Source organism: Ovis aries, chromosome 3 (assembly GCF_016772045.2).
Source record: "Ovis aries strain OAR_USU_Benz2616 breed Rambouillet chromosome 3, ARS-UI_Ramb_v3.0, whole genome shotgun sequence".
In the NCBI taxonomy this organism is placed as follows: domain Eukaryota; kingdom Metazoa; phylum Chordata; class Mammalia; order Artiodactyla; family Bovidae; genus Ovis; species Ovis aries.
Window position 1 is genome coordinate 217,125,590 of NC_056056.1, and position 12,701 is coordinate 217,138,290.

Genomic DNA, 12,701 nt, shown 5'->3' on the forward strand with positions numbered 1-12,701 from the left:
CTGCTGCTGATACCATGAGGGTGACCCACAGGAACCCATCATCCTGCACACCAGAGGCAAGGCCTTAATTAGGGAAAGCTTTGCATGTGAAAGTAATGGGGTGAATCCAATCAGCAAAAGCATTTAGCTTTCACCCAGAAGGACAGAGTACTCCTTCCTGTTGAGTGGGTCATCCCAGGTCACAGAAATTTTAATTTGCCTTAGATGGACAGATCTTGAAGAAAGTGCATAAAAAGTATACAGATTTTGAGTCTGGAAATAAGTTTTGGTTGGTGATAAAGCTCAGGCAGTGAGCTATGCCACTTTACTTTGGCTCCTGAAATATTTTTTGCTTAATATGTCTTTGGGATTTGTAATGCTCATCCCTACAAATGGCCTTTGGAAGACCAAGCAAATGTGGAGAATCAGAGGAGGCACCCCTTGCTATCACTGCTGCAGCAGTCAGCTTTAATCCCATGATCTATGCAAATCACCCCCTCCCACCCCACAACCACCTTCCTTATTTACCTAAATCTCCTCACTTGGGCAGAAATTCCCACTGAAAGGACAACTGTGGTCCCAGTTAACTGGTCATAGACAGTCAGTTAGATTTGAAGGTTTCTGAGCTACAGGGTTTCATACTTAAGACAAATTTTGCAAAACATTAATGCCAAACAGCAACATTCAAGATGATGTCCTGATGGTGAGCAGAGAACCAAAGAACTTGAGGGTCATGGAGAATAAGCATCAAATTTCAAAGAGAAAACTTTATAGGAGTTGGGGGAAATCCGAAGAAAATTATTGCAGCTTTTGGTTAGGCTGTGTCTGCTGAGGATAAGTTCATTCTACAAAATTATTCAAAAACATAAATGCTACTCACTCGGTTTTATCTTGGATAACATCTGGTGTCTATTATTTAATTTCATCTTGACATCCTTCTTCATTGAACATTATGATCACCCTTTTACAAACAAGGAAACTGAGACTCTAGGAGGTTTATTTACTTGCACAAGATCATACAGCTGTCCATCAACAAAACCAGGACTTTGCTCTCTTTCTATTACACCTCACTGTCTCCTAAAAAACCCAACTATATTTCATTCATAAGTTGACTTATTTATCTTTATACAGGTCTCACATATTATTAAGAGGGGCCAATATTTTCACGCAATTCAGAGGCATGAAAATGAAAATTTCCAAAACGTGTTGGCTTCCATAATAATAATAATAAAATTTGGAATCTGAGTCTCCCAGTTCTAAAACGAGAATGCTTTCTACTCTCAAACCATGTAGAAGACAGCTAAGTTCCCCACTGACCAAAGCTGTCTAATTCTCTTAAATGATTCAGATGTAAAAGAGAAAATGGCATCTGTCTAATTAACACCGGCTGGTTAAATATAGCTGCCGAGGGACAGTGTTTACAGAACAGTCCTTCCAGTCCCTCAGGCCCCAAGGTAGCGACGATAGCAAGTCTTCTGTCCTTATCAACCGGAAACAGAGATGCCCCACAAATGATCACAGGCCAGGACAGCAAATGGGGATGAAAGGAGAGGGGGAAGGCAGTCACTGGCCTTCATTTCCTGCTCCTGGCATCTGGGGATTCAGAGAACGATGTCGGAAAGCGGATCCTACGGGGTCAGGCAGCTCTTTCTGAAAACAAAAACCCTTCCTGTGTGCCTGCACCTCCCTCTCCAGCCTGGAGACATTGGATCCTCCACTACCAACCGCTAGGATTGCCCTTCTCCTGGCAGAAAACGTAATGACTACATTATTTCTCTTCCAGCTTCACGTTACAACATGGAAGCCATTGCCAAGTTCGATTTCATGGCCTCGGGAGAAGATGAACTGAGCTTTCACGCTGGCGATGTTCTGAAGGTAGGTGACATGGGGCCCAGGAGAGCCAGGGCGAGTTTAGGTTATTCTGGTCTAATCGTGGAGTTAATCTAACAGTTGAACTGCTTAAACTGTTTCTCAAGAAACACAAACAGTTCTTTCAAAATCTGAAATTCACCTCAACCAAAAAGGTTTCTTCTGAGCACCCGTGCACTAGCCACCAGGCGGGGTGATGGAAATCTGATTGGTATAAGCCACTATCCCTGTCCTGAGATGCTCGTGGTCTGGAGGGGGAAATACATCCATGTGCAGGGCTTCTCATAGATGTTTTGATCTAAGCGCTCAGGAGCACAGGTATGGGACAAGTGATCCCACCTTGAAAGATGGGGTTGTAGGAAGGGGTGGCAATGTCAGTTGTCAGGGAAAGCAGTAAAGGTGAGTCAGGCTTTTGGCTAAAGGCTCAGCACGGCTGGAACTTACAGGCGGAAGGTGTGGGTGGGGATGCCTGGAAAGGCTGCTGGAGGAAACTCAGGTCAGTGAAAACCACTCACACCTGGCCACTCTGGGGTTTCTCAAAACCTGTCTTCCACCCGCACTTGACTTGTAGTGGTGGTTTACTGAGCTGAAGAGGCCTTGGACTTCTTCCACGTTCCATGAGCCACACTTACATGGACTCTGCATCTCAGAGTGCCAAATAGCACAAGCCCTTAAAGAAGTGACGGGAGAGTCTGTGGCACCCATGCCCCCTGGCCTCTGAGCACCTCAGATAGCCTCACCCCAGTCCTCAGCAGTCCATGTGGCCACCATTGTCTCTCCATTAAGATAAAAGCTCACTATGGAAATAACCTTGTCACACATGAGCAGGGGAATCAGAAAGTGTCTGTAGGGCACAAACCAGGTGGAATTTGAACAATCCCATTCATGCCCTCTTCCTAGGTGGTGCTAGTGGTAAAGAACTTGCTTGCCAATGTAGGAGACGTAAGAGAGGCAGGTTCAATCCCTGGGTCAGGAAGATCCACTGGAGGAGGGCATGGCAACCCACTCCAGTCTTCTGGCCTGGAGAATCCCATGGACAGAGGAGCCTGGCGGGCTACAGTTGATGGGGTAACGAAGAGTCAGACATGACTAAGGCAACTTAGCGTGCATGCATTCCCCACTCCGAGTGCTTATCTTTCTAACTGACCCCACTGCGCAAGATCTGGCAATGTGGTTGCCGAGAGCACGCCTTCAATGCTGGAGCTTCTCAAGGTCAAAATACTGCTTGGGCTGCTGACCCAGGAAAAAGTGACCTTCACTTCTTCGGGACTTTACCAAGGTCACTGAAGGGTCTGGGACACGGTGAGAAGTCCCTCCCTTCCCTGTTGGGTACTGTGACTGTGCGGTTATCAACCACTCTGCAGTGTTCGCACCCAAAAGAGGCCCCTAGGAGGTGGATGTAGGGGCAAGTCCCATCCTCACCTCCCATTTCAAACCAAACCATCTGGCTTAAGTTTTCCCTATTCTCCAGAAAAGGAAAAACAAAAAGCAAAATTCTTTCCTCAACTCTGCTTCAGCTCCTAATTTCTTTCCTCTCCTTCATGGCCACACTGGGAAGAATTCTCTGTGCTGGCTGTCTCCACTTCCCCACTTCCCATTCACTCCACGAAACCCTCTGGAATCTGACTCTTACCCACAACACTCCATTAAAGTCCACCAGTGACCTCCTGAGTGCAGAATGTAAGGACCCTGCTAAACACCTATAGGACTTGAAACTGCTCTGTCCCACCTCGAAACGCTGTACTCCACTCTGAATATTTTCCTTTTATCCTGTCTCCCAAGCAACCCACGTCTTCATCAGTGAGGAGCCTGGTACCAGTCAAAAGGAAACCGAATGATCCATAAATGATCCCATATTGTCAATATCACCCATTCTCCCCTTGAGTGTTCAGACTATTGCCACATCCCCTTGACTGACCTCATTCTCTCCTCTCTCTTCCTCCTTCATTTTAAAAACTAAACCCAGAGGGATCTTTCTAGAAGATAAATTGGATCATATTACTTCCTTCCTCAGAAGTGTTCAGTGGTTCCCCGTGACCAGTGGATGGAAATCTAAGCCATCTGAACTCAAGCTACCACCCAGCCTCATCATGCTTGAGTGCAAGAACATGTATACACACATACACACACATACACAAACACACATACACAAACACACATACACAAACACACATACACAAACACACATACACATCTTTGTGTATGAAATGGCCCAAGTCACACTGCAGTATGCACACTGTCCTTTTTCAGGTCCTCCCTGTACTCTGAATGTCCTTCTGCACACATGCGTTTGACCACCTCTGCCAGGGAACCCTCATGAATCCTCCCCATGCCCCACTACCACAGGAAACTCATTATGCCCTCTTCAGCTCCTCCATGGCATTTCACACACTCTGCTCAAGGCTTTCACACCCTATTTACAAGCAGGCGAGCTCCACTCTCTGCACCGGAGCACCACCTCTGCTGCTCTCCCCCCATGCCATCCTGATGGTCTGGCCTCATAGTGGCTGCTTCACTCCCCAGAGCTCTGCAGGGGTGGGGGCTGGGCCTGCAGAAAGGTGAGGAAGAGTCAATGAATGATTGAATGAGTGTGTCATCCCACCGCTGGTCTGAGAGCAGAGTCTTGCCGGGTTCATCTTTGTGTCTTCCCAGCACCTAACACGGCCCCAGACGGGGGCTCAGTACATATTTCTTGAGTTGTTAAACTGTGTTTCTGCACACTCACTTAGAATTCTATCAGAAAGCAAAACCCTTCCTTCCTTTCAAATTCTATCCATTGCAGCCATAGTGGTAAAGAGGAAAAGGGATGGGGCTTGTTGGCTGAGCCTCATGGAAGGTCTGTATCGTGGTGGTCAGTGGGCCTGCCTGTGGGTCTCCACGTACAAGTGTCTCCTCCAGATATGGGTAGCAAGCCCCAGGAGCCTGGAAATTGGTATTCTGTTTCTTGGGGCTTTTTTAGAAATTGTTTTCAAGGCCAGTTCTTGACTACCCCAGCAACGCACTCCTGAGTGCTCTTTCATGTTAGGCCTTTAGTTCTAAAACACTAAACAGACTCTGTCATTAGAAGATACAAAAACTGGCTGATTTGCTCATCACCAGCTGCCCCCTGCAGACTGTGAGGCCCCCATGGTGTAGGCCCCAGCTTATTCATCTCTGTATTCCCAGCACTCAAGTGCAAACAGCAGTTGCTCACTAGATGCTGATTCCAGAATGGTAAACAAGATGGCAGACATGGAACTCTAGCCAAATGACTGGATCCCACTTCCCCTGTGAGAGAAGCATTCCAAAAGTCAACAGTTGAATGTTGCAGGTGCATATCACGACCTCTCGACCTGCAGCTGCACATAGCACCCAGTTTACACTTCCCACTCGAATCTGCCAGTCGTTATTAAAAAATGCCTCTTGACCCAGGCCATCTCTGTGTGCTTCTGCAGTTCATCTAACACGACCCCATTTCTTCCCAGTAAAACAGCGACCAAAGAGCCCCCAGAGTTGGCCCTATGTAATTAACTTCTTCAACACTTCTGATTTCTGCTCTGCCTCTACGAGCTATAATTTCATCCAGTTTTGAAATTCTTCCAACCGTACATTTTGTCCTCTTCCCACGTCTAACTTATTCTCAGGCCACGTAACCCAGAAAATGATTCCAAGGCAGGCAACACCGTAAGAGTTAAGTTACAGCGAAGTTGAGGGTAAAACCTCACGGGTTTAGGCTGAACTCCTTGCGCAGGTTTGCACGATGGGGACAAGAGATAGAGAAACGGAGGAGATGGAGAGATGAGAGGGACAGGAAGTACCAGCCCTGCCAACAACGGCAGGAGGAAACCACCACCACCCCCCCCCCAAAGACTCATCTTTGCTAAAAATGAGATTTTTTTAAAACCCTTGCCTTTTATACATCATAAAAAGCCTATAAATTTGCCTCTTTGGGAACACGATGTCAGGCAGACCAAGCATCAGGTGGTGAGGAAAATGGACGGCATTGTGGGATAATCTTTCAGCGGCTACAGGGTGTAAATGAGTATGAGCCATGATTGCTAAAATTACAGCCAGTTTTAGGTCAGAGAGCTAAGTGCAAAATGTAGTTCCTACCGCAATGAGCCCATTTCCAAATGGCCTCTTTTACTTCATCCCTGCTCACCTTGGTATTTGACATTTGCTGCCGAAGCCACACATCTTCCCATGTGATGGGAGAAAGGAATTCCAGAGCCTTGAAATTTGGGAGAGATGGCACAGAGTAAAATGCCCTTGTGTTTTTCATGCGATGACGATGCCCTGGTGCCGAGTTTCCTAGTTCTTCTTTTGACCTAGATTTCCTGCTCCCCTACCCCCGCCACCCCCCTCAGCACACACATACCCGCACGTCCTTAGCGATACCACCAGTCACATTTGATGTTAAAAACTGTAAAGTTTCCTTTTCTCAGCAATTCTAGAACTCAAATATGGGACACACTTTTATTTCTTCAGAGCAAATGATCACATTCAAAACATACACATAGAACACTTTAAAGAACTTATCAACCCTCCATGTCCTTCAGACCTGGAGTTCTCCTTCATAAGAATATTACGTTTGACAGAATTATATTTAAAAACACAGCCTGTACTCTCTGGAGGACGTCCAGGGATGAGGGAGCATTTGATCCTCGCATCAGCTCCGTGAAGGGGCTGCGAGTTTTTATTGCCCCCATTTTGCAGATGATAATTGACTCGCCTGAGGTCAGACATCTAGGGGACCAAGGGCCCAAGGACCAAGGGCTTCTCCTTCCAAACTCAGGAGTGATATTAGAACTAGGTCATCACTGCTTCTCAATTACATTGCTCTCTTCAATTCTCTTCCCGTCTCTGGGAGGCAGAAACCAGAGGCTTCAAGTCCACCCACTTTTTGGATGACTCTGAAATCCAGCTCCAGCCCCCATCTCACTGCTGAGCCCAGACATACATCTCCAATGCTCTCTGAGCCTTCCTTCTCTGAGGGTCCCAGGGGCAACTTGATTCACCCGCAGGCGATCTGGGGTCCATGAGCTTTCCCTCAGACCTCTTCCTCCTCCTGTCTTTTCTATTTTGGTAAAAGCGTCACCACCCACTCAGTCTCCCAAGCCAGAAATCCAGAGCCATCCCAGAATCCCCTTCTCACTCAGCTCCTCGAACAGTCACGAAATCCTGCCCATGTGTGCTTCCTGATTCCTCTGAAATCTGTCCTCACTTCTACCTAGCCCAGATCTCCTGCGTCTATGCCTGGATGGCTACGCTCCTCTTCCTACACTCTCTCCCTTGACTTCACCCCCCAGTCCATCTTCAAGTTGTGATATCGCACGCTTTTCTTAACACTGATTCTCACTGTGCTGTTTCCCTGATGAAAATCCTTTGATGGCTCCGCATACATTTCAAGATGGAAATCCAGACTTTTGAACGTGGGCTACAAGGCCCTGTAACCCTGGTTTCCCCTCTCTCTACTCCTGGGGTCACAACCTAAACTTCCGCCAGATTGAGGAGTTCTGTCCCAAGAACACACCTCACTTCCTCACGCCCCGGAAGTAGTTATTTCGTCATCAGACTTCGCCTAGGTAACTCACCTGGGCAACCCAGGCAATCCCTGCTCCGAGTAAGCTTTCCTATCCATCTTCCGCTTTCCTCTTTATCATTTCTCTTCCATCAGTTAAGACGTTTTCAGCTATGAGAAACAGAAACTTAAAATGGCCTAAACGATAACAACGATTTATAATTTCTCATACAAAGTCCAGGCGTTGGAGGGCTCCTAAGCGGCTAATTCAGTAGCTCCATGACATCGTCAAGGTTCTTCCCATCCTTTTGTTCTGCCATCTTTGTTTTGAATTATTGTTTGAGTCTGCGCTACATATTTTAGAAATATTCTCAGTAGGGGAGGGTGGAGAGGAAGTCAAGTATTTGTCTTTTGATAATAGGAGATTTTCTGAAATGACCAGAAGCCATATAGAGCCAAGTCTGGAGAGTCATATAAGTAATCAAGGCAGGTGATAACATTTGGGGTCATGGTCAAGGCAAGACTTTATAGTAACGAGAAAAAACTTCTGGTTTTGCCTATGATCCCGGTCTAAAAGCAAATTTAGAAAAGGTATTCCGGGTATCTTGAGTTATGTCCAAACTGTGCAAACATGGAATATGAACACAAAGAGTTACTGTTTTCAAAGCTAGCCCCAACTTGATGTTTAAGTTTTAATCCACTAATGTAAAAAAGTAAGAACAAATTAAAATTGTAAAAGGTTCTCGGTTACCTGGCTGAGAAGGAGAAACCACCTGCCTAGATAAGGAGCTTAAAGTGCTAAGATCTGAGACACAAATCTTCAAAACAGGAGAAGAGGGGTTCAGAGAAGCCCCTGAGCACTGAGTCTGGCAGGCCACACCAGGGTGGAGTCACATGAGGAGGTGGCCCAAGTGTACAAAAATAGCCTGGGGACAAGAGAAGCCAAACTCCGAAGATAAGCCTGCTGCTCCCCACTCCAGTGCTTCCGTGGTTTCTTTGGCGTGTGTGTGTGTGTGTGTGTGTGTGTGTGTGTGTGTACACACTTAGTCGTTCAGTCTTGTTCGACTCTTTGTGACCCTGTGGACTGTAGCCTGCCAGGCTTCTCTGTCTGTGGGATTCTCCAGGCGAGAATACTAGAGTGGGTTGCCGTTTCCTCCTCCAGGGGATATTCCCGACCCAGGGATCGAACTCTTGTCTCTTATGTCTCCTGCACCAGCAGGCAGATTCTTTACCACTACACCACCCGGGAAGCCTTCTTTGACTTATTTTCCTCTAACTTCAAAAGCCTTTGTTCTTTTGGATTGGGTGGAGTTTGGATTGGGGTGCATGGGTTCTTTGCCCTGCAGCCCATTTCTCCTGCTTCTTGGTGTCCTCCCCTCAGTGACTTCATCCTTCCTTCTCCTCCTTGTAGATCCTAAGTAACCAAGAGGAGTGGTTCAAGGCGGAGCTTGGGAGCCAAGAAGGATATGTGCCCAAGAATTTTATAGACATCAAGTTTCCTGAGTAAGTATTTCCAGCCTGCGGAGATAGGCCTGCCCACACACACTCCCCTTACTTTTTCAGTAGCCACTAAAATTATCCATGCACAGCCCAGACGCTGTCAAAAACGGTTGCCTCTGGAGAGGGAACCACGCAGCTGAAGGCCAGGGGTGGGAGGGAGATTTGCATTTCACGGCATTCTCTTTTGAATTTGATACCATGTGCAAGTATCGCCTGTTTTAAATTTATAAACCAAAGCCGTCTCTGATTGTAACCATGGTGTTTCCAAGAATTCCAGTGGGGGCTCTGTCGGCCACCCCACCTCCACAGCTGGTGCTTCAAGAGCTCTTCTCCCCTATCTCCCAACCCACCTTCCATCCCAGTTCCAGGATGACATGACGAAGCTCTTGAAACCGTGAGCTTCCCGAAACCATGTTTGCACTCAGTGAGAGAGGTCGGGGAAATTCCCTCCATAAAGAGGAAATGAAAAGTTGAGATTGGGTCACGTGCGTCTCAAGAATTGACCACAAGGGTTAGATAGAAATCTAATCTTGTCTGAGAGTTCAGGGTCTAGCTGAAGAGCAAAGGTTTGTTAGAAAACCAAAGCGGTGTTGGTGACTCTGGTGAGGTGCAACCATACCACTCACAGGGAATCAGCACTGACCACTGAACCAACAGAATGACCACTGGCCTCAGCCGGGGGGCCCTTGAGGCTGCCCTGTCACCTTCCAGGTGAGCACGGCACACCTGCAGCTCCTCCACCCACCCCCGACACACACACTCTCAACCGACCGCCTGGCTTCCAGGACAGCGGAGGCCCCCAGAAAAGCCCGTCTACGCCACCCGTCCTGACTCACTGCCTCCACCCACATCCCGCAACTGCTCAGACACTGCCTTTCCTGCAGTTGTTTGGAAAGAACCGTCTGTGCTTCAAGCAGAAGTCCTCCCCTCTCTCCCACATCAGCTTTCCGCCCTCTCTGCTGGCTCATACCCGGCGGCAAACAAAGATCCTGTGATTTTTCCCGGCTTACCAAAAAAAACAAAACATGAATCCAGCCAACAAATCCCCTTCCCGCTACGACTCCGCTTCTCCCAAAGAATCGTTATATTCGCTGTCTCTAATTCCTCTCCTCCTGTTCTCCCCAGAAGCCCCACGACTCCTTGGAAACCTTTTTATCAAGGTCCCAGTGAACTGCAGGGCCCAGTGGTCGACTGCTGGCCATCATCTCAGCACCATCACTTTCTTCACTGGGCTTCCGGGACATTCTTCCTCCTGGTTCTCCTCCCACCTCCCTGGCTTCTCCTTCCTCGTCTCCTTTGCTGTTTCCTCCTCCCCTCCCCCATCTCCTTTGGGGTTGGAGGGCCCTCGCAGTGAAGCCCTCCCCACCACCACATTTTAAAGGCTCCCCCCTCCCCACCTCTGCTCTGTGTTCACTTTCCCCATAGCATTACATCAGCTGACTCCATATTCTAGTTACTTCACTGTTTATGATATGTCTGCCCCTACCCCACTAGAATGTGGGTTCCATGAGGGTGCTTGTCCATTCTGCTCACCGCTGTATTCACTACATCCTCAGAAGAGGGCCCCCGGCACACAGTACATGTTTAACAAAAGCTGTTCAGTGAATGAATAGCTTTGGAACCGAAGTGTAATATGAAACTCTGGCACTCATTTCACAAGTAGCGTGTGGACATTTCTGTAAGTCTTGAAAGAAGTCACTTCTTTCAAGTGACTTCAACAAAACCCAGATAGAGGACAAGTGTGTATTTTCTAAACAGTTCCCTCTCTGGTTTCTCCCTCTTTCAAGAGATTTCCTCTGAGGATGGCTGCTGTGGAGGGGGTCCCATTCTTTTCCCCTCCCCATTATATTGCTGTGGTGGTCGCTCGTCAGTCCTGTGGGTTTGTATAGCACCTACTCCGGCAGGATCTCCAGGCAGATGACAGTCAGAAACCCTCTGTTTCCGGCCCCTCAGAGCCTGACCAACCTTCTGCTGCAGTCCCAGGTCTGGAAAAAGGATAATCCTCCCCACCCCTGTCTGTTCAGTTCCTAAGTTCCAAAGGGCACAAGGGAACGGCTCACAGAGGCCCGTTGGACACTCACCTTAAAGGGACACACGTGCTCGCCTTCCAGGGGCAGCGATTAGGTAGCCATGCTGCAGCAAAGGGGCACTGCCCCCACCCCACCCTTGGCCGCCGAGGAACTGCGAACACTTGCTCTGCTCCACGAGGGTGAGAGCGGCTCCTGGCCTCCTGCCCTGCGGCTGGAGCCACTGTTTGTCCTGCCTGCATGCAAGTGCTCAGCCTTTTTCACATTCGCTGCACCGCCTGCAGCAACACTTCCAAAGGATGCCACCCTGACTGCTAACCTGAAAGAGCAGTTTCTCCTCGGTTCCTTCTTTCCACAGTAAAGGTTATTTTCCAGCCGGGTGTCTTAGGGAGGGCCCGGGAGCCGGCTGGGTATATGCCTCTCTCTGGCTGCTGCTAGCCTTGCTCACTTCCAAGCTAGCATGGGGACCTCCCTGGGTGTCCCCCAGCGTCTGCCAGGCACAAGGCACTGCCACTCCAGCCCCATGCCACCCAGAGGCCCTTGGTTGTGACCCTTCTTCCCGGCCACAGAGGTCTCAGCCTGAAGCTAGCACCCAAGGGCCTTGTCCGTCCCAGCATGAAGGGATCCCTGTCCTCCCGGCGCACTCTCTGCCCCTGCAGTCCTTTTCTGGAGATGTCCCTCTCACAGCCACCGGCAGGTGGCCACTCCTGCAGTGAGTCCCTCCCATACTGTCCCTTTTGTGCAGTGGCACGTTTCCATGACTCAGGATTTCCAAGCAGGCAGGAGAGAGACTTCTCCTGGGCGGACAGGGCAGGAGGTACCTCAGGGGACACTCACTTGCCTCGCCTGGAAACTGCTAGAGCTTTTGTTTGGTTTCAAAAGCGCCTGGCCCCTCTTGGGGTCTCTCCTCAACCCTTCTCCCTCTGGGTCATCTCTCGCTGACTTCCTTCCCTCCCTACTCCCAAACCCCATCAGTCTGGCATCTCACCAGGATCCTCTGTTTTTATCTCACCTGTTAGGTGGTTTCACGAAGGCCTCTCACGACACCAGGCAGAGAGCTTGCTGATGGGCAAGGAGCTCGGTTTCTTCATCATCCGGGCCAGCCAGAGCTCCCCAGGGGACTTCTCCATATCCGTCAGGTACTGGCCAATCCTGACTCCGCCCTGACCTACTAAAGCACTAAAACGACAAGGTGACCTCTTAAACATGACCTATCCCTCAGGAGCATGGTGGCAAGGAGCCCGGGCACAATGTATCAATACATTCACCTGCCTCCGCTTCCAGCCCTGATGCTTCTGGAAAGACAGGATTTTTATCAACCTCACTTCTGTGTGTTTTACAGCACCATGGGTGCTGGGTGAGTGTCTGTGGAAGGGGAATGGGAAGGGAGAAGGAACAGAGAATTTCCAGAGGTCCACATCCGTCTTGGAGTTGCAATCTTTTTTTTTTAATTAATTATTTTTGTTTGGGCTGGGTCTTTGTTGCTGCACTCGGGCTTTCTCTAGCTACAGTGAGGGGGGCTACTCTTCTTTGCAGTGCACTGCAGGGGCTTCTCCTGTGGAGCACAAGCTCCAGGTGCATGGGCTTAGTAGCTGTGGCTCATGGGCTTAGTTGCTCTGCAGCATGTGGAGTCTTCCCAGACAAGGGATCAAACTCATGTGCCCTATGTTAGCAGCCGGACTCTTCTCTACTCTACCACCAGGGAAGTCCAGGGTTGCAATCTTAGCATTTTCTTTTACTACCAATGCCTGTCTGAAGAAGGGCAGAGAAAAATCAAAACCCCCAGGCACCGCCATAGGACACATCCGTAATCATAGGTGGCTGCA

The 12,701-nt window shown here is 48.8% G+C and overlaps 1 protein-coding gene across 5 annotated transcripts in view; it reads left to right on the forward strand.

Moving 5' to 3' along the window:
* GRAP2 (GRB2 related adaptor protein 2) overlaps positions 1-12,701 on the forward strand; it is a 71,254-nt gene that overhangs the window by 46,396 nt on the left and 12,157 nt on the right. For 2 of the 5 annotated variants that reach the window (XM_060414277.1, XM_012175674.4), the window contains 3 exons: positions 1,763-1,854; positions 8,760-8,851; positions 11,895-12,014. In XM_060414277.1, coding sequence (XP_060270260.1) covers positions 1,777-1,854; positions 8,760-8,851; positions 11,895-12,014 — 290 coding nt within the window. In that variant the 5' untranslated portion in view covers positions 1,763-1,776. Of the gene's footprint in view, positions 1-1,762; positions 1,855-8,759; positions 8,852-9,130; positions 10,832-10,959; positions 11,058-11,096; positions 11,239-11,894; positions 12,015-12,701 lie in introns of those variants that run through there. The other 3 variants (XM_042247764.2, XM_042247763.2, XM_042247765.2) reach the window with 3 other exon arrangements.